Source organism: Chlamydotis macqueenii, chromosome 13, assembly GCF_036417535.1.
Source record: "Chlamydotis macqueenii isolate bChlMac1 chromosome 13, bChlMac1.mat, whole genome shotgun sequence".
NCBI classification, from domain to species: Eukaryota; Metazoa; Chordata; class Aves; order Otidiformes; family Otididae; genus Chlamydotis; species Chlamydotis macqueenii.
The window spans coordinates 1,062,051-1,089,286 of NC_141568.1; the positions used below are offsets into that span (position 1 = coordinate 1,062,051).

At 60.5% G+C, this 27,236-nt stretch overlaps 2 protein-coding genes across 4 annotated transcripts in view; one reads left to right on the forward strand and one right to left on the reverse strand.

Annotated features, from left to right (window-relative positions):
• The first annotated feature begins 44 nt into the window (after nucleotides 1-44).
• PSMD7 (proteasome 26S subunit, non-ATPase 7) lies at nucleotides 45-6,228 on the forward strand. Its single transcript, XM_086758042.1, has 7 exons — nucleotides 45-199; nucleotides 1,020-1,111; nucleotides 2,431-2,523; nucleotides 3,317-3,414; nucleotides 3,724-3,804; nucleotides 4,976-5,067; nucleotides 5,742-6,228. Exons 1-7 carry the CDS (start codon nucleotides 126-128, stop codon nucleotides 6,178-6,180), a joined length of 969 nt encoding a protein of 322 aa, XP_086614168.1. The 5' UTR covers nucleotides 45-125; the 3' UTR covers nucleotides 6,181-6,228.
• Nucleotides 6,229-8,211: 1,983 nt separating this feature from the next.
• Nucleotides 8,212-27,236, reverse strand: part of WWP2 (WW domain containing E3 ubiquitin protein ligase 2) — a 39,145-nt gene continuing 20,120 nt past the window's right edge. For 2 of the 3 annotated variants that reach the window (XM_086758041.1, XM_086758040.1), the window contains 16 exons: nucleotides 22,753-22,842; nucleotides 20,865-21,039; nucleotides 17,819-17,873; nucleotides 15,904-15,985; nucleotides 15,189-15,317; nucleotides 14,843-14,921; nucleotides 14,655-14,726; nucleotides 14,484-14,572; nucleotides 13,198-13,357; nucleotides 12,062-12,195; nucleotides 11,810-11,950; nucleotides 11,153-11,273; nucleotides 10,706-10,810; nucleotides 10,035-10,131; nucleotides 9,095-9,167; nucleotides 8,212-8,850 (listed from right to left, as the gene is read on the reverse strand). In XM_086758041.1, coding sequence (XP_086614167.1) covers nucleotides 8,751-8,850; nucleotides 9,095-9,167; nucleotides 10,035-10,131; nucleotides 10,706-10,810; nucleotides 11,153-11,273; nucleotides 11,810-11,950; nucleotides 12,062-12,195; nucleotides 13,198-13,357; nucleotides 14,484-14,572; nucleotides 14,655-14,726; nucleotides 14,843-14,921; nucleotides 15,189-15,317; nucleotides 15,904-15,985; nucleotides 17,819-17,873; nucleotides 20,865-21,039; nucleotides 22,753-22,842 — 1,702 coding nt within the window. In that variant the 3' untranslated portion in view covers nucleotides 8,212-8,750. Of the gene's footprint in view, nucleotides 8,941-9,094; nucleotides 9,168-10,034; nucleotides 10,132-10,705; nucleotides 10,811-11,152; nucleotides 11,274-11,809; nucleotides 11,951-12,061; nucleotides 12,196-13,197; nucleotides 13,358-14,483; nucleotides 14,573-14,654; nucleotides 14,727-14,842; nucleotides 14,922-15,188; nucleotides 15,318-15,903; nucleotides 15,986-17,818; nucleotides 17,874-20,864; nucleotides 21,040-22,752; nucleotides 22,843-27,236 lie in introns of all 3 variants that reach the window. The other variant, XM_086758039.1, reaches the window with a different exon arrangement.

Sequence of the window (27,236 nt, forward strand, 5' to 3'; positions counted from 1 at the left end):
GATGGCGGCGGCGGTCCCGCCCCGAAGCGGGGCAGGCTGGGAGCGGGGCCGCGCGGCGGGGAGCGGGCCTGGTGCGGGCGGGCGGTCGGGCCGGGCTGGCGGCGGAGCGGGGCCGGGCGGGCGCCATGCCGGAGCTGGCGGTGGACCGGGTGGTGGTGCACCCGCTGGTGCTGCTCAGCGTCGTCGATCACTTCAACAGGTGGGGCCGGGCGGCCGCGGGGCCGCGGCGCTGAGTCACGGTCACGGGCCGGGCCGTGCGGGGAGCGGGGGCCGTGCGGGCAGCGGCGGGGCGGGCGGAGCGGGGCGGAGCGGGCCCCGCGCCGGGAGGGCAGCGCCGCGCCGCGGGCCCGGGCCGATCGCTGGGTGCCGGGGGCCGCGATCCCCGGGTGGCGGCGGGAGCGCGGCCTGCGGGAGCCCCCGAGCCGCCGCCGCCGTTGTTTTCCTCTGTGGGGCTGCCGGGGGCTGGGGAACGGCGTCCTGCGCCTTAAAACACGAGTGGGGGGTTTGTTCCCAGGGCTGCGGCTGGCCCGGCGGGCGATAGACCCCGATCCCTCGGAACAGCCCGTGTAACGTGTGCCGGACTGAACCCCATCGCCCCCGTGGGCGAGCAGCTTCAGTGCTAAGAACACAGAAATCTCGCAAGGCGAACAAGGCTGCGATTGTGGAAGCAAACTGTGCGTGACACCGAGCCGCCTGAGAGCTTAGTCACTTTTTTGGAGCCCATTGTCCTGCGGAGGGGCTGCAGCCGTGCCGATTTTGGGTGCCGTTCCCCTGGGTAGCTGCATCGGCCCCCCAGTCCCCTTCCTGCATCCCGGGGTTACGAGTTTGGGGTCTGAGGGCACCAAAACGCCTTGTTCTAGATGTCAGTTAACAATCGCTAATCATCATAATGCCCCTTTTTCTGTTCCAAGGCACATACTGTTCGACTTGCAGAAATTAAAAGAAACAGCTTGTCTGCTGTTGCCGTCTTCCCTGAATCAGGCGTTTTGTCCTAGGAACTGACAGTCTTTTCCCTTTAGAATAGGAAAAGTCGGAAATCAGAAACGGGTTGTCGGTGTGCTGCTGGGCTCCTGGCAGAAAAAGATCCTGGATGTGTCCAACAGTTTTGCAGGTGAGTTTGGGTGTCCTACCCTTTCTCAAACCTCCTGAATTATTTAATAGATTCATTGCACTGGGTTTTTATTTGAGCCCCTCTGCCGGACCACAGATCCCTATCTCTGTGTACGGATCAGCCTGTATCAGACAAAAAATGCTAGCTGCTGTCAAAAATACCGGCCAGTCTGGTGCCGCACCTTCCTGCGATATTGCGCAAGGTGGAAGTTTTGGGAGCGGATGTAAATGCTGGTGATGTTTTGCTGCGTTGGACTCGCTGACCTCTGCTGAGCAATCAGCGTCCCAGCACGTCGTACAGAAACCGCAGCACTCGGCGCTGGTGCAGCTGTTACAACTTGTGTAGAGATTTAATGTGTATTTTAGCTTTACCTCTTTTCCTCGGATTTTGCCCAATTAAATACCAGTTCTTTCCTTGACTATGTTGTTAATAGTGTTGAAATAGTTTCCTCTGAACTTGTATGTGATAGTAAAGTGAGTTCTTGGACACGTGGCTTTTGCTGACCCATTTGTGTCATATCGTTTCCTTCCCAGTGCGGCTGTGACAGAGCAAAATTGTCTCAGTTTGTGTGTGGAGTTTCACGGGTTATGTGGAGTTCTTCTCCCAAGTGTGGATTCCACACCCCCTTCCCCACCCCCCCCAGATTTTGGAGAATCTTTTTTTTTTTTTTTTTTTCTTCATTTGAATTGAAAAGAGGTCTTTTTGTTCTTTTGACAGCCTTTCAGCGGTAACCTTTAAGATATCTGCGAATGAAAAGACTGAGACCCCTCTTTGTTCTCAGAACTGAGCCTGTGTCCCTGTGTACAGCTACCTGATAAAATAACGAGTCAGTTACTCGGGAGTAAATAGTCTTTACTTAAAGTGCCTCGTGCTGTTCTAGCAGTTTCTAAAGGTGCTGATGACACGTGTTGTACACAGAAAACCAATTTTTCTTTAACCAGACTGCTGTTGATCACCGGGCTGTAAAGTCTGCCGGGACACTCAGTTTATCACATCAAATGCCTCTGCGTACCATTGAGCCACTTTGTGTGTGGGAGGGTTTCTGTCTGACACTTGATGCTGTCCGCTGAGGACAACCCTCAGTGCTTTGCACATCATTCCTCAGCTCCGAGCTGTTCGTAGTTACGAGACAGCCTCTACCTGAGAGAATCGACCGGCACTGCGGGTTAGCTTGTGCTGCACAGCGTTGCAGAACGGTCGAAACTTATTAAAATCCCCTCTCCTTTCACAGCCAAAAATACCAAAACCACAGCGTTTCTATAAACATTTTCAGACTGGAAGTTGGATTCTTAAATACTGGTATTCTGTTTCATTCCCAGTACCTTTTGACGAGGATGACAAGGATGATACCGTGTGGTTCCTAGACCATGACTATCTGGAGAACATGTATGGAATGTTTAAGAAGGTCAATGGTAAGTTGAGGTCTTTTTTGCAGCCAGGGTTACTCCCCTAGAATCCTTCAAGACTCTGTATGGGAAAATGAATTCATAGTAAGGTAGAAAATTATTTACTTACTTATGAAGCCGTTCCATGCTAATTCCTCGTGTGGCTTCGTTTTCACTGATAGTTTCCATGGGTTAATTTGTGCAAGTAGTTTGCGTTCTTAACACATCAATTTATACCTTGTTAATTTTCCCAAGTCTCCTGACAGCTTTGCAGCTTCAAAATAATTCAGCTTTCAAAAATGCCATGGTTTCTGAAGAAAAGCTTTTCCCTCTATAACCTGTTTTACACAGATGTGCCCTGAAATTAGGTTTTTTATGAATGTGAACATTACAAACTTTTAAGCAATCGTTCTAATTACTCTTCACCACTTTTTTAAAAGTGCCTTTGCTGCTCAGTTTGAGATTTTAGAGCTGCATGTTCAGTCATAACTTCTGTTTCTGGAATTTTTGCATCCTTAGATGTCAGAGTTTCAAACTGCCATATCCTGATATCTACAAAATTGATAAATGATATGAAATAGTCCAGTTTAGTTAAAAACCTAGGAGTAAAGTTCTATATGTGATTAGTAAGCTACGATAAGCAAGTACGGTTGATAAACTGTGTCGCTAGCCTGCTGTAATTCATTTCCCCCCAGTTTACACTCATTTTTACATGCATCAAGTTTTCACCTTTGATTTGCTAATTCACTCTCTGCCTAAATCTTCCTGCTGTTGTCTTACCACGCAATTCTGACTTAGAATCCTTTCTGGTTTTGCTCAGCTAGAGAAAGAATAGTTGGCTGGTACCACACAGGCCCTAAACTGCACAAGAACGACATCGCCATCAATGAACTGATGAAAAGATACTGTCCCAACTCTGTAAGTGCAGCATTTTCAGGTTTTTGTCTGGCTTTTTTTTCCCCTCTTCCTAAATGGAGGATCTGGGAACCTTTGGCGCTCCCCGTTGTAACTGGTGATACAGCCTGTTAAAGGCCTGGTAGCTGTAAAGCGATTGAAGAACTCAGATCGGAGTCTTCTGAAAAGCTACAGGTGTCTTTTCTCAGTGCGTGAAGTTACCACCTCCGAGCAGGCAGCGTACTGTTGCTGTGGAGCGAAGAACTGACTTAGGTATTTTTTTCTCGTCTTTGGATGAAAGCTGCTTTTCTGAAATGTTTGTATTTCCGTAAGGTGCTGGTGATTATTGATGTGAAGCCAAAGGACCTGGGGCTGCCCACAGAAGCTTATATTTCGGTTGAAGAAGTTCACGATGTGAGTATTTAACATGTCTCTGCCTTTTAATGGAAACGCTTTTCCTAGGAAAAGACGGCCGGTAGGATTGATTACTCTCTGAAGAACGCACCTGGTTCCCTTTTACACATGGGCTGTTGTTTGCCGAGCTGTTCTGAGTAACTGCGTGCTGACTCATTTGCGCACCGGCCGGTGCCGAGTGGGTAGGACAGGCGTGAGCAACGCTCACGGATCGCTCACAGCACTGTGCAGACAAACGCACAGCAGTAAGGCAGCTTGAGCTTTTCAGCAGCAGTTGTTTGATTTCAGTTACATTCTGGATATACATTAAAAAGTTTGATCCCTTTGCCTTTCTGAGGCCCTCACTCCAGAGAAGAAGCTGGTCCCAGTGCTGCAGATCTTGCATCTGCAGGGTTTGTTCTCAGTTTTGCCAATTCACAATGGTCGCAGTGGTGCTTTCTGTTTACAGCTGTATGCTGGCCCAGGTAATGGTTTTGAAAACATAAGTAAAACTCATTCTCAAAAATTCAGCCTGTGAACATTTTAAACATCTTCCTTAATCTCCGTTTTATAATTTTAATGAGATTGTTCTGTATTATTTTTGGTTTGGTTTTTTTTCTGGAACTGCCTATGCGCTTCTAACTGGCTGAGAGTAAATGCCAGGATGACAAAAACTATCCCAAAATGCAATAAGGTTGTGTCGGGAAAGAAAGAGCCAATTGTGCTATTAGTGTGACTTCCCCTTCTCCCCACCAGTACACAGCCCAGCAAAATACGCTAACTACAAATTACACAGAACACAAGAAAGAAGAAATGGCTCTGGGCTTGTGCCAGTTGCTAGCAGTAACTGAACCAAGAAAAATCCAAACTGAGTCTTTCCTCTCTGGTTTCTTGCGGGCTGTATAGAACTACTTCGCTCGTTTTGTTAATTCACTTTCTCGCACTCTATAATACTGTGCTTTTAAAAGGCGTTGCGATCCACTTCCAAACCTCTCCCCTCATAGGCTGTGTTGCTATAATTTACCCCGTTACCTCTTCCTGATCCTGGAAACAGGCTCAGGTACTCTCACACCGCATTGTGCGTGTTGCCCCGTTTGCGCGTGGGACGCCTGTGCTGGCTAGCTGGCGTGCCCCTTCGTGCCTGCAGCCAGCTCTGTGCTCGCTCTGACCGCGTCTCCCTTGCACCTCGAAGGACGGCACCCCCACCTCCAAGACGTTCGAGCACGTGACCAGTGAGATCGGAGCAGAGGAGGCGGAGGAAGTTGGTGTTGAGCACTTGCTACGGTAAGCGTTTTTAACGTGAAAGCGTTCTTACCAGACTTGCGTAGCAGTGACCGCGATCCATCTGGCATCTCCCGGTGCTGGCTTCCAGGAGGAAATGCAGCTCGTGCTAAACACGCTACTTAAATTCTGAGAGCGTGCTCGTCTAGCAGTCTCTCTTGGCATATTCACTCACCGCTAGTGAAATGTGCAACTGCCCGCTGACACGCCGTCAGATGATGAAAACGGCATGTTCGTCCTGTCACCGCTGCAGAATACTGCAGCGTTTGGAACCGGCTGCAGCCGCTGTGTACCTCAGAGCGAGGTTGCGTGGAAGCCTTACTGGTGGCTCCGGCGCTCTCCAGTCAGAAAAAGAGCAGTCACCCTACACAAACCACGTCCCCTTCTCACCAGGCAGAAATCCTGTTTATTTCTCTCTGTCCCGCTAACTGCTGTTACAGGCGTTATTCCAAAGAGACCACATGTGCACCTCGGGATACAACAGTGATCTATTTGACATGTACTTCATAACGCACGCCAGTGTGTCCTCAGTCTTTGACTTGACTCACTCATTTCAGCGCTGCTTCAAACTGCTTTTCTTGTTAAGCTTGAAAGACATCGTAAGTGAACGTGCCCATCTGTTAACGTGAATGCAAAGTAACCTTCTAATGCTGGGTCTTCTGTTCTGGGTGTTTCAGAGACATCAAGGACACAACGGTGGGCACGCTGTCCCAGCGGATCACTAATCAGGTCCATGGCTTGAAGGGACTGAACTCCAAGCTTCTGGACATCAGGAGCTACCTAGAGAAAGTAGCCATGGGCAAACTGCCCATCAATCACCAGATCATCTACCACCTTCAGGATGTCTTCAACCTGCTACCAGACGTCAACCTGCAAGAGTTTGTCAAGGCCTTTTACCTGAAGACCAATGACCAGATGGTGGTGGTGTATCTGGCTTCCCTGATCCGTTCTGTGGTTGCCCTGCACAACCTCATTAACAACAAGATTGCCAACAGGGATGCAGAGAAGAAGGAAGGACAGGAAAAAGAAGAAAGTAAAAAGGAGAGAAAAGATGAGAAGGAGAAAGACAAGGAAAAGAGTGATGTCAAGAAAGAGGAGAAAAAGGAGAAAAAATAAAGTGTAGGTTTTTTTATTTGTAAATTAAAAATCTTGTAAACTAAATCACTTTGATGCTGGGTTCGTCTCTCGTGTTGAAATGGTCAGTGCTCTGCTTTCCTCTACTTTGGTACCTGATTCTGTGTTCATTGCTGTGACAGTGAGCGGGCAGCTGCGGTAGGGCAGGCCCGGCCGTTTGGGTCTCCACACTGGGCAGGGAAGGGGGAAAACCCAGGGGAATTATTTTTTTTTTAGTGCAGCACTATTCCTTCCCCCAGTGCCCCTTCAAGGCCTTTGAGGCGAGGATCTTTACCCCCCGCCGCTAGCCTTCACTCGAGGTACCTGTCTTACCCGGCACAGTTTTCGTCACTGTGAGACCTGTGTCACCAGCATCAGCTCACTGAGCAGAGGAGGTGCTGAGCTCCAGCAGCACCGCGGAGGGACTAGCAGAGCGCTGTTGCTAGCTGCTTGCTTCCAGCTCTACCTTCTGCTGGGCTAGTATACTTTTTTTTTGGCTAGCCTTTCTAGCTGGCCAGTGACAAGGCTGGCGTTGGCTGTTTGTTACTTGACACTTTTAAAAAAAAAAAGTAAAAACTCCACTTCTGACTTACCTGATGCTCTGCAGGGGTGGAAACGGGCCAGAAGAGAAGACGCCAGGTCATCACCATATTAGGCCTGCGGAGTGCGTGTGTATTTGCATTTTTCAGCACTAATTCATCACAATCAGCTCACTCCATGCAGTGCAGACATCTGGCTGCAACCTGCTGTCCTGCACCGCATCACCATCCCACACCAGGAAACGGACAGGGCGTGCAGGCCGCTGCTCTGCCCTCCTGTGCCAGCTGCGTGGGACGGACGCGCTCCAGTGCTGCAGCATCTCCTGGGACGCGGAGCGGAGTGGGACGCGCCCTTCCTACGTACAAACCACCCCCCATCCCCTGCCCAGGGGGCCGCGAGCGCTGTGTCAGCGTGCCGGTGCCCGCAGCCTGCCCACAGCGATGGAGGCATTTCTGGGGCTGGGCTGGCACCGGCGATACCACGCTTGGCAAGGCTGGCCCCCAGCACGGCACGAGTACGGAGCAAGACAAAGCCCCAAACAAACAAAAACTCACAAAAAGAACCAACCAGCCAAGGCAGCTGCTGAAGAGCGAAGTCACAGCAAAATACTCGTCCCACCCCCTGTGAATGGTGGGTTTGTTCAGTTCTGCTTGTGTTGGATGTTTTACTGACCACTGCCAGCCCACGGCCACTGGCCTCATTCACCTGGATCCAGTTCCACCAGTGCCGCTCTGGGTCTCGCACGGCGGCACAGGGAGGCACCTCCCGCTCCGGCCAAGCGTCCTGAAGCCCTTTTTATCCCAGTGTGATTACAGGTCGTGCGAAGACAGGCGCACTGCATGCAGCCATGACCCTCCTGCGCAGCGTGTGCACGGAAAACGTCATTATGCACAACCCCGCTGGCGAGCTCTGCGTGCCCGTTACAGCCCTGCAGGCGAGTCCCCACGCGTGATGCAGCACCCAGGGACAGACACCTCGGCAGCTGCTTATCCTTTATTGCACAAAGAGTCGGCGTCGCTGAGGCAGGATGGTGCGGTACAAAACTCTCCGGTTACCGGTCAGAAGCTGTCACAGCGTCTCGTATCCACAGGCTTCCCGTATGTACAGCTATGTACACCGACGCTCGCGCGGGGCCCGTCTACCCCGTGTGCAGCGGGGGGACACGCAGCAGCAGGGGCGGCTTCCAGCAAGGGGCAAAGGCCTGGTCCCGCCCTCACCCACAGCTCTGCGAGCTCCTGCCACCAACCCGGCCGGAGACAGAGGAAACACGGAGTTTGGGCTGAACCCACAAACCAAGCAAAGGCCAGACGTGCCCCGAATGCGACCAGAGCCCCCGAGGCTGCTGCGGAGCACCAGCTCCGAGCAACGCACCACTTAAACACAACAACACAGGGGCCACACGGTTGCACATCGAAGCACGCAGCGGACGCGGTCAGCCAGGCCCTGGGTCCGGGCGGCTGCGGGTCTGGCACAGGAAGGAGCCGTCCTGGCCCTCGTGGCATTGACTGCGGGGTCCCTGTTACCTTTGCTGGGTGCAGGACAGGGCCCAAATGGGACCTGAGAGTTGGTTCAAGAGCCATTTCCCCTCACCTGCATTTATTAGAGTGCCATGAAAAGGCAGAGAACACAAGGCAGAAAAATACCCTGTGCCGAAACCAGATCTCATTTAACTGCGTCTGCGAGAGGGGACCGGGGAGCCTCGCTGCACCCAGCGCTGCCTGCCAGGCCCAGGGCTTCGCCCATCCCCTCCGCGCCAGCCCGCGCCGCTCACGAGCCAAGCGGAGCCAGGCTTTTGCATCCACCTCCCCGTCACGCCTCGAATTCGCTTGGGGAGGGAAACGCAGACCCATTTCCCCTGGGGCTGCGTTAGCGCAGATCTCGCACAGAAACAAGAGCAACAGCGTCCGCAGCTGCCTGCGCAGCGTCCCGCGGGCAGGGCTCGGCGCTGGGTTCCGCGGGCGCCGGCAGGCAGGACCTCGCGGCCGGCGGCGCTCCAGGGCCCTCCCCGCCCCGGGGAAAGCGCCAAAGCTCCATCACTCCTGTCCAAATCCTTCCGTCTCCTCAATGGCATAAAGCAGCTTCTCCTTCAGCTGCTCATAGCTCTTGTAGGGAGGGAGGTCCAGACGGTTAAAGCTGGGGAGACAGCAGAGGCTGTGAACGGCGCCGCGATCCCAATTTTCCTTCCCTGGCAGGGTCCGCTCCGGCCTCAGCCACGTGCAGCAGCTGCAGTAAGATGCACGGCCGGGAACGGCAGCTACATCCCACGGGAACGCGGGCGGGGGGGATGGAGGGCGCCTGGGGTGTCGTGCAGCCCCGCAGAGGGGGGCTCGCCGTTGTCCCCACACGCTCCTAACAGGGCCAAGGAGAAATGACTTACCACGTATGGCTCCGAGGCAGCCATGTCTCTTTGCCAACTTTATCGATGCAAAATTTCTGGGGCCCGTTGCTGCCTGTTAACAATGAGCACAGCAAATCTCGTTACACAACCAGGGGCTGAAAAAGAAAACCCTCCGACACGCCGTTAGCCAGCGGGTCACACGTCACACGCCCCCATGATCCTAGAGACCCGTCAGGGCGTGAATCCGCCGCAGCACTTGCTGCCTGTCCTGACCCCCTCACACAGAGGATGCCCAAAAGCAGGAAAGGAGAAAGCTGGGAAGCGGAGAGCGAGAACAGCGCGGGCTTTAAGCAGGATGGCTGAACAGCGAGTGCCAAAACGTTCTCATCACAGACCCGCGGGACCGAGCCGGTCCATCCAAGAGTTTTAAAGGACCTGGCTCAGGAAATCTGAGTCACTGAGGTCGCTTTTTAGCAGACTGTGAATGCTGGAGAGCTTCCAGGGGGCTGGAAAAACACCAGTATGCCAGCAAGAATAATCAAACAGGCTAAGTTAGCTGGTTAGCTCGACAGCGGCTCCAGGAAAGTAAGGGAAAGGCTGGTACAGGCCCCAGAAAGCAGCAAATTAAAGGCTGAGAGCAGAGTAATGCCAGGCTGCGGTTCTCTGGAAAAGGGGTTTCATCGCACAAAAATCAAAATTGAATTAAAAAAATCAAATCTCATTCAAAATGAGATTACAAACTGGACTGGCAAAGTTAACTGCGGCGGCACCGTTCACGGCTCAGGAATCTGTCTGGGCAGGGCACGCCAGCAGGCGACATCGCCGCGCTCAGGCGTTACGGCTGCCTCACTGCTGACGTGCTGCGGCCTGCCCCGCACGCTGCGATGGAGCCACGGGCAGCCAGGTTCCCCCGCCGGCCCCCGCTCGCCTCCCCGGGACCCCTGCCCGAGCCAAGCGCCCGGGGGCCGGGACCACGCACCGATGAGCTCTGCAAAGCCCCCGACGGGCAGGCGGCAGGTCCCCGTCACGAACTGCAGCAGCCGGATCCTCTTCTCGTTGTCCATCTCTTTAACCACCTGCGAGGAGAACGCGGCAGGGGAGTGGGATCCCCGTCACCCCCACCCCCACCCCCACCGCCCGGCTGGGCCGGGGGCACCGTCCCGCAGCACCGCTCCCGCCGCAAACGCCCGCGCCCTCCGGCCAGCCGCGCTCAGACACAGCCCAGGGCGACGCAGCGCGCCGGGGGCGCGGCCCAGCCCTCGCCTCTGGTCCCGGATCCCTGGGGACGAGTGCATCCTGAGGGGCCTGCAAGGGGCAGCTCTGCCCAGCCTCGCCCTCCTTCAGAGCCATTTTGACTCCTCTCCTGGCCAGCGCCGCCCGAACCGGCACAGCTCCGTTACACGTCACCCTCCCGCCGTCCCGCCCAAAAGCAGCGGCTATTGCTAGAAGCACGCTGACCACTAAGTGCTGCCTGCTGTCCTCGGCGGCAGCGCTGGGCCCCTGCCAGCCACAGCCCAGTGCTCCGTGCTGAACGCGCACTCACGGCTGTATTTCGTCCTTCCCGACAGCCTGCAAGGCCACCTGCCCCGGGCGGGGGATGATCCTGGGGCTGCAGAAGCGGTCGGGGGCGCTGCCGGCGCGGGGACTGACCTGCCAGAACCACTGGATCTGTTTGCTGTTCTTGGTGTAGTGCCGGTAGATCGTGTTCTTCTGCCAGTCGCTCATGTCGATCTCCTGCATGCCGCACAGCATCAGCTGGGACAGGGGACAGTCAGCTAGGGGACGAAAACGGCCCCGCGCCCGCGCTTCGGAGCACTGGCTCCTCCAGTGCCGGGCTTCACACGGCACAGCCCCAGCACCGGGCACTGGAGGCATCTGGGAGGAATTTCTTGCCTCCAAGGAGAAGTTTTCTCGCTTAAGGGACCCAACGAGCCACCCCCAGACCCGATCGGCTGGGGCAGGGAGACCCCGGTCAGCAGAGCCAAGGGGCAGAGGGTGCGAGCGGGGCGGGCGCACTCCGCTGTCACCGCGTGCCGTTCCCGGGGCAGCAAGCACTGGTACCTCCGCTTCCCCGTCCCAGCCAAGGCGCCAGCTCACCTCCAGCTCCTTCTCGTCAAAGTAGCGCAGCCACTCCAGCGGCACCACCTCGTTGAAGCCATCCAGGAAAGCCTTGGTCTGCTCCTCCACACCCCGCGTGAACCTCCAGTCTGTCAGCAGCCTGGGAAGGCGGACGGCGGTCGGCAGGCAGCCAGCGCCGCTGCCCCGGCACGGGGACACCCCCACCATCCCACTGGCCTGCGGGGAGGGCCCCAGCAGCCACAGGGGCGAGAGGGGCTCTGCAGATCACCAGGGCTCCCCCCCGCTCCCACCAGGTTTCTCTTTCCACCCCCGAATCTGCGAGGAGCGGACAGACCAGCAGCCATCGGGGGACGAGGGGTGCAAACTACGTCCCCTGGCTGGAGCAGGAGGCGGCGCTGGCAGCCCCCAGGCAGCCCAGCCCTGGACAGGCCGGGTGAGCAGCCACGGGCCAGGGAGAGAAGTCTCACCCTCTCTCTCCTCTCCTCTTTCCTAAAAGTACTGGCAACCGCCCAGGCAGCAGCAAGCCAGACCGCAGCGGAGCTCGGCCGGCCGCGCCAGCCCGTACTTGTCACAGGCCACGTAGCCCGGGGAAGCGGCCACGTCCCAAGCCCCGTGTTCCCACCCCAGAACTGCCCCGCAGCCGGCGGGGGCAGGCGCGCGGCAGGGGCCACTCACATGATATACTCCTCCTTGTTCTCCTCCGTCACCCGGATGCTCTCGCCGCCCTCCTTCAGCTCGTGGGTGGTCACCTTGCCCAGGATCTCCATGTCCTGGATGAAGTACAGCTCCAGGCCACACTCCTCCAGGCTGTTCTCCCTGCGGGGGGACACCGGGATGCGATTTCTGAGGGAGGCCCCCGGCAGCAGCGAGGGGCCGTGGGGAGGAGTGCTGCGTCCCCCGCACCGGGAGGGAGCACGGGGCACTCACTTGGTCCAGACAATGGAGTTGTAAAACTCCGGGTCGATGGATTCCAGGTCCTTCAGCGTGGGCCGCTTGTTCAGCATCCGCTTGTAGAAGGGCAGCGTGAAGCCGGTATCGATGAACTTCCCATGGTACAGAGCCTGCGGCGGGGGGTGACGCCGGGTCATGGGGACCCCAGGACAGACCCGCAGGGCAAGGGAGTGCTCCCCACGGGGAGCAGACGTAGGGCAGCGGGGAATCGCTCCGGGGGTCCCGGAGCTGCGGCACTCGCTCCCGGCTGGCAAAGGCGGTGGGGAGGAGCGGGGTCCCCCAACGGTGCTGTGCAGGGGCAGCTCACCCAGTGCGGGTGCGCTCGCAGCCCCTCTCCCCTCCCCACCGCAAATTCCACCGCGCCTCCTGCTCCCCTCGCAGCTCTATTAAGAGCACTTGTTTAAACAGAGCTGTGCTGCGGCTTCCCTGAATCCCTGGCTTTCAGGAGCCCCACGGCAAAGGCAGCCAAAAATAATGCAGACGCTTGTCTAGAACAGCCCAGCGGTGAGTAATAGTCTGGGGTTTTATTGGTATCCTGCACGGCGCGGGGCAGGGCAGGACAGCGCGGGGACCCGAGTGGCACCCGGCCGCCGGCCACACACACGGCGCAGGGCCAGGGGCCAGGGACCCCTCCCCAGGCTCAGGGAGCCCCTGGAAGCCCCCCGCCAGCCCCGGGCTGGGCGACCCGCACGACACTGGCCTTGGGGAACGTGAGACGCATGGGAGGAGCCGCTCTGGGGCTCAGGCAGCTGGAAAATCTCACACTGCTGGGGCTAAAAATAGTCCCTGGAGCTGCAGACCCGACAGCACCTGGCATGGCAGCCAAAACCTGGAGCCATCCTCGCCACACAGCCCCTGGGAAAGCAGGTCTCCTCCGGCCCCACGGCCGTTCCCCAGATTTAAAGCGCATCTCTCCGCAGCCCGCCCCGCAGCACCCTCTCCACGGTCCGTCTCCCACGGACCCACACCCGAGCACGGCCACGGCACAGCCCCTCGCCCCGCAGACCACCCCGTCCTCTGCAGGGCCCCTGCTCCGGAGGGGGGACACAAAGGAGAAGCCTTGTCTCCTGTCGCCTCCCCGCCCCCTCCTGCCCGCCACCCCGGGCTCTCACCATGGCGATGAAGCGGCCGATGAAGCGGAAGTAGGTGAGGTGGTCGGGGTTGATGGAGGAGGCCGGGTTGATCTGCAGGCAGTAGTTGTTCTTGCCGGCGTACTCGAAGAGGCAGTACATGGGGTTGAGCACCTCGTGGGACAGCAGGAAGAACCACTCCCTGCGGCGAGAGGAAGGGGGAGCGCGGTGACGAGCGGCTCCAGGAGCCACGGCGCCCCGGCGCAGGGCACGCCCCACAAAAACCAGGTGCCTGTCTCCTCAGGGTGCCGGTGCGAGCGTTGGGCCCTGGCGTGACCTGGCAAGGGGGTCCTCCGCCCCAGGGCAAGAAACACCCCGGTTTGCCAGGGGCCTCGCTCGGAGCACCAGGATCCTGGCAGGCGCCACGCGGCGCAGTCCCACCCAGGCTGGCGTACGTGTAGGTACGCACACTGCCGTGCACGCACCCCCCAGCTGTGCACAGGCTCTCCCCCGAGCCCCATCCCGAGCTCAAAGCAGTGCGGGACGGGTACCGTCCTGGCTTTGCTCCCCTGGCCGCGCGGGGAGACGGGAGTCCTCGGACGCAGAGGCAGCCCCGGCATCCCGTCCGTGGTTCTACCCTGTGGTAGAACAGCATGACGTAACCTACCATAGGGTAAAACCACTGGCAGGACACAGAGAGAGGCGGAGAGCAGGAGCCCCCGCACCACAGCGGGGGAGCGGCACCACCGAGGAGAAGCGGGCGAGAGCAGCGGGCAGGGGAAGCGTTAGCCCAGCGCCAAGGCAGACACCCGGAGCGGGCCCGCGCGGACACGAGCCCCCCGCCAGCCGAGACACAACCCACGCCGCGTGGCAGCAGCGTCCTCAGGGCAGGTGGTGGAGGCTGCAGGCTCGCAGCATCCACATCCCACCGCGTCTGCCCCAGCACGCACCGACTGTCCCAGGAAACGCCAGGGCCCGTGGCTGCAGGGAGAAGAGGCCACCCAACCCATCACCTCCCTGCCCAGGGGCGGCGGGCGCTGGCGCTCAGCACTGGGAGCTGCAGCAGAGCCCTAGCTGTGTCCCCCAGCCTTCTGCGCCAGGGACAGGCTGCTGTGATGCTTTCAGGGCGTTCCGCCATTCCCAAAACTCACGCTGCTTCCCTTTCAAGCACCCCTGGGCTCCTCTGCCCGAGCAGGCGCTGCAGAAAGGCTGGGGACCACGAGCGCAGCCACCGACTGTCCTGCCGGCGCTGCCCGTGGGAACCATGCTGCAGGCAGCGTACGGCCCCGTCCAGCAGCGGGCGTGCGGCCCGGCACGCCAGCGCTCACCTAGCGATGCCGCCGTAGTCCAGGCCCTCCTCTCCTCGCATGATGATGTACAGGCGGCGCCGCAGGTCGTACGGCTTCATGTTCATGATCTGGGGAGCAGCAAGGGGAGCGTCACCGCGGGCCGCTGCGAGGGCCGGCTCCGCACCTCCCCTGGCCCCGCCACCTCCTCACCTGCTGGAAGGAGTCCTCAAAGAGCGTCTGTCGGGAAACGCTGATCTTCACGTGGCTGGGCAGCGCGTTCGACTACAAGCAAGGCAGAGACACGAGGTGTTAGGCAGGCCGGCGCAGCGGCTCTCCTCGCCTGCCCGCGCCCCCAGCCGGCCCCCAGGCTGCTGGTGCTCTCGGGCCACTCTACTCACATGGCAGAGGAAACGGAACTGGTGGTACTTCCAGCGAAAGCTCCGGTCGTACGCCCCCGGGGAGCCACCCTGTTTGCTCCTGCAAAAGCAGCACAGGCCTCGGTCCAGCATCCCCACGCGCCCTGGAGCGAGCTGGCCGTTCCAGCAGCCTCACCGGCTGCCAGGCGGGAGGAAGATCTCTAGGGCGCAGCTCTTCTTCATCAGAGCCAGATGTGAGGCCCTAAAGCCACTACTCAGAGCCTCTGCAGCAAAGCTGACCCACTCCCCCCACTCTGTGTGACCACTACGGGGAAGCACAAGCTGCAAACACGCAGCTCAAGTTCCAGCTTCCAGCAAAAACGCTCACCCAGACTCGAATCCAGGGCGTGGGTCCTTGAAGGTGGTGGTGCGAGTGTTGTGGTCCACGAAGTAGCGCACGCCCTCATTCGTGTACTTCATCTCCCAGCCGGGCGGCAGCGGCGGCTCCTGGATCATCCTGCCGAGAAGGAAGGGGTTGGCGGGCAGCCCGGGCAGCTCTCACCTGCAGCTCTCCAGACGCTGCCCTTGGAGACCACCTACAACTTGCAGCTCTGTGCCGGGCAAAAGGAAGGATTCACGGTACGGGGTTAGCGAGCGAGACAGGAGCCCAGCGCGGGCTGCGCGCTCAGCCACGGCCAGGACCGCCCACAGTTACAGCTTCACTGGAGAGGCGGCCTCGGCGGAGGCCTGGGCCAGGTCCTCAGCCAGGGCAGGGCTGGAGAACCGCAACCCAGAGCTCTCAGGAGCCCAAGCAGAGCCCTGCGGGGAGGCGACAGGGCAAGGTGGCGGCACCTCTTTCCGCCCAGAAAGCCCTCCAGCCTTCCCCTTCGCTTCCTCATCTCTGCCCTCAGCTCCCGCAAGCCGGACTGCTGCCCCGCGATGCCAGGGGTCGCGGTGTCCAACCCTGTTCTGGGTGTTTTTGGCTCCCAGCACTGTGGCCCGCTTGGTTCCCTGGCAGGGCCAGCTCTCAGTGCTCGCTAGCCCATCGCAGGGACCTTCTGAAACCACCAGCATCCTCCCCGCTCTCCCCGCCGGCTGCCTACCCCTGCGTGCGAGGGTCTTCCCACTGGGTGGTCCGCGTGTTGTGGTTCACGTAATACACTCGCCCATTGTCCTGTCTCTTCTCTAAGAGGAAAGGAAGAGGAAGCGTTAGCTGGAGCGCCCCGGCCAGCGCCGACTGCCACCCCGGTCCTGGGAACAGCCCTCCCCTTCCCAGCTCTCGGAAGTTTGTCGGCTCCCACCGTTCCATCTCCCCGCTGGCACTGCCCTGGCTCAGTGGGAAAAGGCAGGATAAAAAACCCTGCATTTCTCCTGTGCGCACAGGAGTTCTCCAGCGGCCCCAAGGCAGCGCACAGGGAGGTGCCAGGGCGGAGGCCGGCCCTGCGACACGCTGCCAGGCTGGCACCAGAGGCGCACTCAGCCGCGTACCGTGCTGGGCAGGCGGCACCCGCAGCCTCCGCCAGCGCAGCATCCTCCGCCAGCGCAGCACCCCTCCGGGCAGATCTGCCCCCAAACTCCCCGCGTGGCCCCGCTGCCGGGGCGCAACCCGCACTGCCGGCATGCGCTGCACACGCGTGCACGTCCACACCTCCTGTTGCGCGCAGGGGTACAACGAGCACGACACTTGCACCAGCACCGCTGGTCAGCCCCGCTCTGCGCCCGCAGCCCTGCACCCTTGTCTCACGGAGCCTCAGCACGCGCTCCCCCGAGCCCAACGCCCCGGGCACCCCTTCCCGACGCTGTCTGCGCCCTCAGAACAGCGAGTGCCTCGCAGCCGTGGCTGGGCACCACGTGCCCTGGCCCTGGAGTGAGCCGGCACCCGCCCCACGCACCCCTCTCACCCTGCCTCCCGCCAGCCACCCCGCCACGCACGCCCACGCACGCCTGCTGCCTCCCCGCCAACACGTGTGCCCCACACGCAACACGCCTCCTCCCTCCACGTGCCTGCGTCACTCCCTGCACGCAGGGCCCCGCTCCATGCCGGCAGGGACGCCTTGCACGCACGCTCGCTGCCACCTCCCGGCCGCCGCCGCCCCCCTCAACTCCACCTCACCCCCAGTCTACAGGAAGCAGCCCCTACGCCACGGCTCCAGCAGAGCCAGCTGGATGGCCAGCACGGCCCCCAGCCCAGCGACCCTTGCCCCCGCACCAAGCTGTGCCTCCCCCCGCTCTGGGAACGGGACCCTCTCCTCCCCGGCCAGGGCTCACCTCGCTGACGCGGGCCACCCGTCCTGGCACAGCAAAGGCTCCAGCACCATCCCCATGGAGACCCTGCCCTTGCAGACCCCCGTCTGCCCTACTCCAAGCTCCCTGCAGCTTTTCCTGCCCTCCTGGCACAGCACTGCCTGTCTGCACTCACGAGCATCCCAGCCTGCCCTCTCCAGGGACGCTCTCCCCGTGGAGCGGGGCCTCGCTGCCCTGCGGATTGCCCAGCGACCGTTCAGATGTCCCGACACACGACGCCGGGGCCGCGGGGACAGCCAGCCCCACTCCTGCCTGCTCCCAGCCCCGCTCCTGCCTGCTCCCAGCCCCGCCACAGACAAGGCAGCACATCCCGGGAGGCACGCGCAGCAGCGCGACAGATCCCTGCGCGGCAGGGACGAGCAAGGAGTTGGATCCCCAGCCTCTCCCCCCGTCCAAAAGAAAAACCACAAGCGCTTCTGCATTCAGTAGCTGAGAGAGACTGGGAACTCCTCCAGGAAAAGGGGAAAAAAGGAAAAAAAGCTGGATTTCAAATCAGAGAGCGTGCTAATCACTGGCAGGCTCAGCCCCACACGCAGCGGGGAACGCTGGCTCCCCAGCCACATCGCTCCCGTTACTGCCAGGGACGGAGCGAAGGAGCTGCCGACAGCAGCGTCCTCCCCGCGGCGGGCAGGGTCCCGCAACGTGCCCGTCCCCAGCAGGTCCGGTGGGATGTCCGAGCGCGGCAGCGGGCAGGTGAGGCGGCTCAGTACTTACCCCAGCCGGGAGGAAGGGGACCGAGAGGATCATTGTCGGACGGGGCGCCGGACGACTAGAGACAACAGAAAGGGCAAAAACAGAAAATAAAAACCAAAGCAGGGACACCCGGGAAGAGTGGAACACGGAGGCGAGCCGTGCAGCCCCCGCTCCCACTCGCCTCCCCTTGGCTCGCAGCTCCCAGAGAACTGGGAAAAAAAAAAAAAAAAACCAAAAACAAAAACAAAACAAACTTGCACACTCAAGGGGGGGTAAAAAAAAAAAAAAAAGGGGGAAAAAAAAAAAAGCACAAACTAAACAGAGGCTGGGGCAGCCAAGGGGGCGGCGGGGCAGGGGTCGTGCCGCACGGAGGGGAGCGGGACGGCGCAGCAGCAGCCAGATGTGCGCGGCTGCTCGGCTCCCGCCGGCTGTCCCAGCAGATACACCTCCAGCCTCCTCCAAGAACCACACACAAGAGGGGAAAAAATATCGCAGGCCTTTCCAATGAAATCATTCCCACAAGCCCTGTCCACGCCCATGGCTTCCTGGCGGCTGCGGCCCCCTCCTCCCGGGCAGGACGTGGGGCGCGGGATGCGCTCGCACTGAGGGTACATTCATCCCGCGCAGACGGGCGGCTCCGTGCCCCGCCGCCCCCCCAGCAGGTTGGGGGCCACCGCACAAAGCACCTTTCTTCTTTCCCCGGGACGGGCAGGGCCGGCGGCCCTCACCCAGCCTGAACCGGGGGGATGCCCCGGGACGGGGGGAGCGGGCTGGAGCGAGCCCCCTGCCTGCGGCTCCACTGGAGGTCCCTGGGGACCAGGCGCAGGGGTCCGGGGCAGCAGGACGCCTGCCAGGGCTTTTAATGGCGAAATAAGAAACGCATTGTTACCCAAAGGCATTTCCACTGCACCTCCCGACAACCAGCTGCCGGAGAGGGGCCGGCGTCCCGGCCCCCCGCGCCGGGCTGGGGATCGGTCGGCCTGGGCTCGGGAATTGCCCGGCGCAGCCAGGCTCATCCATCCCGCCTGGGCACGGCTGCGATTCGGGGAGCCAGGGCCCCCCGCGCCGAGACAGGCGCCAGCACTCGGGGCGCCCCACGGCACCCCGGCGACGTCCCAGGGCTGGCACAGCCCCTGTATCTCTGAGTTTTGTCTCTTGTGCCCGGCCCCACGCGCCAGGACCGGGCGCAGGAGGCACTTCCCAGCAGCGGCCAGCGGCTCGGCGTGCCTGCGCTCCCGCCCAGCCCAGACAGGCAGCCGCGTCCCATCCAGAGGCATCACCTCACCGTGGCCTAAAAATAATGAATTAAAATGAACAGGGCAGAGACACAAGAGCCTGGGGCAGAGCTTGGCGGAGCCAGCCCTCCTGCCGCTCTCCAGAACGACCTGGCCCCTCGGCAAAGACCCCTCGGCGCACGGGAAGCTGCGGCGTCGAGGCACCTGCTGGCAGAGGGGTCCCCGGCCGTGCCCCGGCCCCCCGAGCCAGGGCTCCCACCAGGGCTGCAGCGCGGCTCCTCGCCTCCCCACCCTCCTCCCCGGCAAGGGGGGCAGGCGGATGCCGGAGAACGGGAGGGTAAGGCAAAGCTGAAAGCCACGGCAGGGAAGGAGGCAGAGCAGGAGCCATCGCCGCTGGCAGCAGAGCGCTTGAAACAAAAAGTACAACCGTTTCATCAGGCTAAATTTGGAGTGCGAGTTCCTCCCTCCACGCTCCACGGAGCCCAGCCAGCACTGGAGCGGCTCCAAGGCTGGCGCTGGTAGGGACGGGAGCAAGCGACAGGCCCAGAGCCCCTCCAGTGGAAGCCCCCTCCCGCGCACCCCTCCGAACGGCGTGCCGAGGAGCGCGGGCAGACAGCGGGCAGCAGAGCCGCGAGGCCTGGACGGGCTGGCGAGCTGTGCGGGGAGAGAGGGGCAGGGGGAGGAGAGGGGCAGAGCAGCGTCCCGCACCCCCGCCCGTGTCCCGTGCAGAACAGTGCCGGAGGACGGACTCTGCGCGACCACATCCCCCATGCAGAGAACCCCGCAGCTCATCACTGAGCACGGTGCAGCGCTGCCGGGACACGTCAGCCTCTCGGAGAATCAACGCGGACGGGAAGTCGGTCACCCTGCACTGCCCGCCTTCCCTCCACACCTGCCCCACCGGAGCTCCCTGCACTCTGCCAAGAGCCGTGTTTTACACCACGGCACGCGGCCGGCTGACGGCAGAGAGCACTGGGACATCGCTGCTCCGGGAGATGGGAACGCTCCAGCCTGGCTCCTGCCCAAGCGCCGCTCACCCTACAGCACAACGGCCGCCAGCATGGCCCTGGTGATAAGAGGGTGCTCGCACGGCTGGGGGCCGGGGCCTGGCAAGGCCAGGACAAAAGTGGTCTCTGCCCAGGAGCAATCGCTCAGCGCGGACGCTGACAGACTGCTCCCCGAGTGAGGAAACGCAGCCACTCAGCCCAAACTGGGAACGAGGGAGAGAAGCAGAAAAAGCAGCGGGAGCTCAGCAAGCCCAGCAGCGCTCGCTCCCCACGCTCTCTGGTCCCCTGGCTCCTGCAGCCCTGTACCCTGGGCCTGCAGCTGCTGCCGCTGCCCCCTCCTGCCACCTAGGACCCCACTCCCTGTCCTCAGTCCAACGGAGATTTGGGGAGCGATGCGCTCAGCCCAGAGAGCCTCCTCTCCTCAGGCTCCCGCAGTTTCCTCCCCAGATGCCCAGCTCCGACTGTGCAGCAAGTCAGCAGCAAGGCCTGGCTGACTGGAGCCGAGGGAGAAAGCTTGTGCCTAGCCACGCTGGCACTGAAGGGACACGGGACAGGCTGCTGAGGCCAGCTCCCACCACCCTCCAGGGCCACGCAGCCTGGTTTATAAAAATAAAGTTACTCCCACGGGGTTCTCTGCACGCAGCAGGCAGCTTGTGAGCTCTCCTGTCCGAGCGCTGCCCCGCTGAGCTCGCCGAGCTGACAGATCCCACGCAGCTGACAGACCCCACGCAGCCCAGCGAGCACCTCCCCGCGCTCCAGGGCTCCCAGCTCAGCCCATCAGGAGAGCAGGGCGAGACCTCCACCGTCGCGGCCCCCGCTTCTCACCTGGTACAGGAATCTTTGGCTGAACTGCTGCATGGCTCCTTGGAGCTGGTTTCGCTGGGACTGCCACTGCTCATAGTTCCTGACGTACTCGGCCGTGGGGCGCTGCCACGTGGTGGTCCGGGTGTTGTGGTCCACGTAGTAATACCTGCCTCGAGGATCCACGCGCTTCTCCCACCTGGGAACACCAGAGGATGGTGTCGCTGTCTGGCCCGAGGCAGCTCGGCAGGCCCTGCTGCTGCTGGGCAGCAACTCAATACTAATGCTGGGGCAGAGGCAGCAGAAAAACCCCCAGAGAGGTCGGGAGGCACAGCAGAAGGCACAGACCAGGTCCCAGGGCTGTCCCCAGGGCCCCGGCCATGCAGCAGCAGCCCGAGAATATCCAGCTGCTGCCCCAGAACGTGTTGAACGCACGGTTGAGAGGAGTACTGGGTTGTGAGCTCCCTCCCCTCGTGGGGACCCCAGGCTCAGCAGAGGATTTCTGGGCAAGTTCTGCCTCTCAAGCACAGGTGAGAAGCAGCCCCTAGTCCACTGAGGGAGGAAGAGCCGAGAGCTGCCAGGGCTCAAGGGCCCAGCTATGAAGACGATAATTTTTTATTTCACGCTGCCACTCCAGGCTGACATCAGACTCCTGCTCTCCAGCTCCTCTCACGAGACCAAGACACCCTTTAACACGAGGGCTCTGCTCCCAGCTCCAGCAAAACCACCAGTTTCACAGCTGCAGGGGCTCTTTTGGACAAAGACCCACCAGAAGGAAATACAAAAGACCAGCAAGACCCGAGGCAGCTCCCTTCAGGAGCACACGAAGCCTGAGCGCGCACCAGGATGCCGTCAGCGTTTCTCCAAGGCAGCTGGCCTCTGACAGGGCAAGGCACCGGGTGGGATGCCCGCGCAGGAGGGAAGGGGCACACCTAGGGCACTCCCAAGCCCACATTTCAGGTAACAGCCTCCCTCTTTTAACAGCAGGCAGATTTCAAGCTGTGGTAGGATCAGAAAGCGCCTGCAGAGATCACAGCTTAACCGAAGGCAGTGTGTGCCCACAGGAACCTGGAGGCTCCCGTGGAGGAAAACAGGGCGGGCTTGTATTTCCCTCTCACCGATTACGCCGGGGGTTAAAGCACACTTCAGTCGTTCCAGCCCTGAGCAAACTCAGCCTAGAGAACAACAGTTTGTTGTACCGAGTTCCCTGCTTCCAGGAGCACAAAGAGGTGAGAATTCAACAAGGTTCTGGAAAGCACGTGCCCCCAGGGCTGCGCACAGCCTTTACGACCTGAAGACTGTTTACTCCTGCAAAGGAAAGCCTGGGAGTTTGGCAGAGTCCCTCCTGCAGGTTCAGGGAGCTGAGCAGCATCGTCTTCCCCAGCACAAGCAGCCCCCGACACGACTGAGAACACGAGGCCCCTCAGAGCACAGGGTCCAGCTCCCGGTTTGGGGCACACTGAGTGTGCCTGTTCCCGCTCGCAGGAGCTCAGCCCTCATCCAGAAGCATCTGTTTTTCCAGGTGACATGAGGCCCACCCTCTCCTGGTCCTTGGGGGAACTCTGCTGGCACCCCGTCCCAAAGGCCCACCCCTCTGCTCTGCCCACAAGTGCTGCTCAAGCGTTCAGTGATTTCCATGGACTGTTAACAACAAAAAAAAAAATCCTCTAACAAAGGTCAAAACACAACAAATTGGAAGGCCTTTTTCTTCTTAGAAATGCTGAAAAGACCTTTCTGAGACACAGGGCGTGCTTTCAGGCCAGCGAACACCTGGTCATCTCACCCCATTTCTTTTTAGGAATGAAAAGACCTCCCTGCCACCGACCCCCCTCTGCCTTTCGTGCGGACTCCCGTGCGCCAGCTACAAGTTAGCTCAGTACCTGAGACACCAGCTGCCCCCAGAGCCCCTTACCCTGGAGGAAGGGGTCTCTCCCACGTTGTGGTCTTGTTGTTATGGTCTACATAGTAGACTCTACCATTAGGCAGCTCTCGCTGTTCCCACCTGCAAGAAAAAAAAAAAAAAAAAACATAAAAATGAGACAGTTGATACCTGCCAGCACAGAGACCGAATCCTGGCCGAGGCAGAGGTACCAAAACAAACCGCCCTCCGCGATGCCAGCCAGAGCGGCAGGGCTCCCTGGGGTGCCCGTCGCCCCAGGTCCAGCTGGGGAGAGCAGCACCCTCCAGAGAGGAGGTGGACGGCACCCGTCCTCTCCTCAAACACGGAGGTGAAGTCAAGGGGCTCAGCTGGAACAAGCAACGTGGATCCAGCGGCCTTGGCCCCTGCATCTACAGGGCAGCGAGAGCTGGGGCCCTGCTATGCACAGGCCAAGAGACCCTGCAGGCACCTTCGTCCACTTGAAATCACAAGCAAACAGCCCCCCGAGGAAAACTGTCCGCACGGGTGCCCGTACGTCCGGACAGCCCAGCCTCCCCACGGATCCGTGCGCTCTGAACAATTAATAATCACGTTACTACCGAGCGCGTCCAGAGAGCTGCGTGCGGTGGATGAGCTAGCCCACCTCCTCGCACTGCTACGGCGTGCTAACCTGCATCGAAGCGACGCGTGCCAGCAGCTCTGCGCGGCAGTGGCTCGGCTCGCTAGACCAAGGCCATCAGAGGTGTGCTGCAGCGCGTGCTGTCTGAGAACAGGCTCTGTCTCGAGCAAACATTTCTCCAGAAAGCAGGAGGGTCGGCATAAGATTGTACACAGGGTCAGTTTTGTGCCCTGTGAGTTTCTGATGCAGTTTTTGTTTGGTTTCTCCAAAGGGGAGCCTTTGAGCTGGGCGGGGGCTGAGTTTTCTCCTCAGCAGCCCCCTGCTCGCTGCTGACAGGTATCGCCCAAAAACACCGCGTCGCCACGAGGCGCTGGGCTCGGTGGTGGTCCCAGAGGGGAGCCAGCGCGACAGGGAGGCCTGGCCGCACACCACCACACTGAAAGCCACTCTTTGCCGTAATTCATTCACAAAAGTTAATGCCCTGGCAAAGGCAAAAGCCCCGAGGAGCTCTGTGCTTTCCTGCCAGCTTTTATCCTGCACAGAGAGAGTCGAGCCGGCAGCTGCTGACAGATAAAGTACTCTCCCGCCACGCTTCTGCTCCCACCGGTCTCCCTCCCGATTCAATCTTCAGCCTCAATTAATGACCACAAAAAGCCCCAGGAAATTAATACACCAGCTTCTGTTGTGGCGGCACAGAACAGACCCGGGCTTGCAGAAAGCCAGAAGCCTTTACGGAGGAGACGCACTGAGTGCCAACGCCCCATCGCCTGGGCTCACGCCGTCCCTGCTCGTCCTCAAACCTCCCAGGGGACAACGAAGCCACCAAACGGTGACCTCAGCCGCAACCACGCACCGGCTGCGACTGCAAGTTGCGTGCACCGCAGCCTCGGCACCGCTCTCAAAAGAGGTGGGACGGCAGAAACGAGGCGAGCTCCAGCCGCGTTCCCCAGCCCCAGCAGCGTCCCGCCAGCCGGGGACCCCAGCGGCCACGCGGGCGGCCTGAAAAACGTCTGTCCTGGGCGGAAGGCAGTACTGTACTCTGAGATAAGAGCCAGGTCCCTGAAAGCAGGAGGGGACCGTGAACACCAGGCTCGGGATGCAGCCGAGAGACTGCCTAACCCAAATCAGAGCTGCTGGCTTCGCTCCTACGGGCTTCCCAAAAGCTCTGTCAGCTTAGAGCATCCGCAGAGAACAGGTAAGCAGATGGTGCTCCCAGTCTGCAGCACTGGGCCCTTCCCATCCCTAGAGCAGATCCAGGGACACCAGTGGTTATCCGTGACGGGGAGAGCCCAAGGCAGGACCTACTGTGCCCGTACACCTTTGACAGCGAGGGGCTGCCAAGCGTTACAGCACCCAACGGGGTGACCACGTGAGAGCAGAGCGCACCACCGTGCTGTTTTGGGGTCAGGAAGTCTTTGTTGCTCCGCCCCGCGCTCAGCCCTTCTCCTGGGTTACCCCTGGGCAGCACTGGGCGTCGTCAGAGGGGAAACGCCTGACGTTTCCTGCTCACCAGCGATGAGCTCAGTGCTTCACAAGCAGGAAAGCACCAGGACAGCTAAAAGATTGAGATCTCTAAAGAGAAAATCAGCATGGCTGGGATTTCTCGAAGACAGACGCATGCCCACCCCACGAGAGGGACGGCAGAAGGTCCCTCCAGGAAGGAGGCAGGGCTGTGGGAGCGCCGCTGGCTGCAGCAGAGCTTTGGGAAGCCCCTTCCCAGACCTGCACCGCAGGTGCTTCGGATCGCCGCCCGCAACCAGACACGGACCCGGCACAGGGCTCAGGTGGAGGAACGCTATTCACAAAAACCCTCCAAGGCACAACTCTGCTCACGAGACTTTGCAGGAGTCAGCATCCCACGAAATCTCTTTAAGGATCGTTTTCCCCGAGGTCAGTGGTCCGTAACGGCCTCCCTCGGGAGGCTCCACTGACCGCAGCGCCACTCGCTGCAGGACGCGGGACGAGCCCGGCCAGGCGTCTCGCTTGTTGCACCCGTGCTGACACGCAGCGCTCCAGAGATGGACAGGACCTCCGCCCCGCGCACACGGAACCAGCGGTGCCAGCAGTCACCACAAGAGGACAAGTCCTCCAAATCCATTAACAACGGATTCACACGATGATTCATCTCACGGCTCTGAGGACTGGGAAGCCCTTTATCACAAGAGGCTCTCAAGCCCTCAAGTACCACTTCTGTGCCTGCAGAGGCCAGAAATCCCAGGAGGAGGGCTCCCGGGGGCAGGGGGTTTCTGGGTCCCTCAGATACTCCTCCGGGTGCCCTCGCGACTGCACAGAGCCCGGTAGGACTGGGGAGCGCTGCTGGTGTGGCAGCTGCTGACTGATGCCCCCAGTCTGAAGTCCGTCGTCTCACGCCCTATACAAACAGGCGACGAGCTCACATGCTTCTCAGCTCAGCAGCTCCCTGGTGATCTGAAAAGTAAATTTGCTGAGCACTGCCATTCCCTAAGAACAGCGAATCACCACCGTTAAACAGCAAGCTGTGACAGACTGGTGTTACTGGTGACACGCAGCAATGGCCTCGGGAAGAGGGGCACCGGGGGCAACCCATCCTTGCTCAGACCCCCTTGTCCAGCTCTTGACAGGCTTCCCTGCCTCCCGTCTGCCATCCCACAAGGGACACAGCTCAGGGAGACGCACGACAACAGGTCGTTCTTCCGGGGACCCCAGGTCCCACCAGCGCTCCTCCCGTGTGCCCGCTGCCATCGCCGCCAGCATGGAGGATCAGCCCTTTGGCAAAGGCTGGGTGGTGGGAGCCCTCACCCACGTGCACCGCCGCTGCAAGCACGAAGCGCGCGGCGCCTCCGCCGCGGCTAGCTCCCCTCCGACCGCCCGCAAGGCTCGCGACGGCGTGGGATGCAGGGAGCCACGGCCGGTGCGAAGTGGCAGTGCTGAGGCAACCCTGCAGTCCAAACAAAACTCCCTCCTTATGTAAGAAACCACAGCCCCGCGCCTCTGCCAGGCAGCATAATGCGCCTCTTTGTGCGGGCGAGACAGCACTGCGTACGCACGCCGCGCTAACGGCCGCCTGTCCCCTGCGCGGGATCATCACCGACAGGAACCAGATGCAGCAGCCAGCGGCTCTCGTGCCCTCCCCTCTTTCGCTATCAGTCCGCTCGGAAACCCCGGCATGAGAACCGGGACTCGGCGCCAAAGGCCTCGAGCGCTGCGACCGCTGCTCCTCCGCCACACACGCTCCCTGGCTCCACGTTCTGCCCCAGCCAGGAGGATGTGAGAGGTTCTGGGCGCTGCCAGGGCTGGAATTATTCAGAACACCTTCCAGCACCCTCCAGCCCCTAGAACAGAGTCCTGGTTGTGCAGAGATGCCTTAGTGCCCGCCACATCTGGTGCAGATGTTCAGAGACAGCTATCTGAGCAGAATAAACAGCTCTGCATCCCCACATGAACCCGGCCGCTCTCCGCTCCACCCGCATGCAGGCGGCACAAGCGGGGATGGGGCTCGGCGCACCCACGGGTGCTTCCCCTCCAGATGCCGCCGGAAAGCTGAGCACGAGCGCTCTCCACACTCCGTGGATGAAAGGAGACTTGGAGAACGAGGCCGGGCTCCTGCAGAAAGCAGGAGGGACAAGACGGCTTTCCAGCTCTTTGGTGACAGAGCGGCAGCTCTGCAGGGGACGTCACTCCCGCAAGCGGCACAGCCAGAGCGATGGCTCGGGGGCTCTGCGGCGCTCTGCACAGCTGCTCCTGCAGGAGCCAGCCCAGCGAGGAGCGATCCTGCACTGCTTTCTGCGGAGCACGCCGCTGCCAGAGCCGAAGTGGCCTGGTTTTGCCTGCCTCCCTTCTGCCTGAGACATCGCTGCCTCCACCAGCCCGGCCAGCCCATCCCCACCTCCCGAGCTGGGCCCCAAACCAGCAGTGAGAG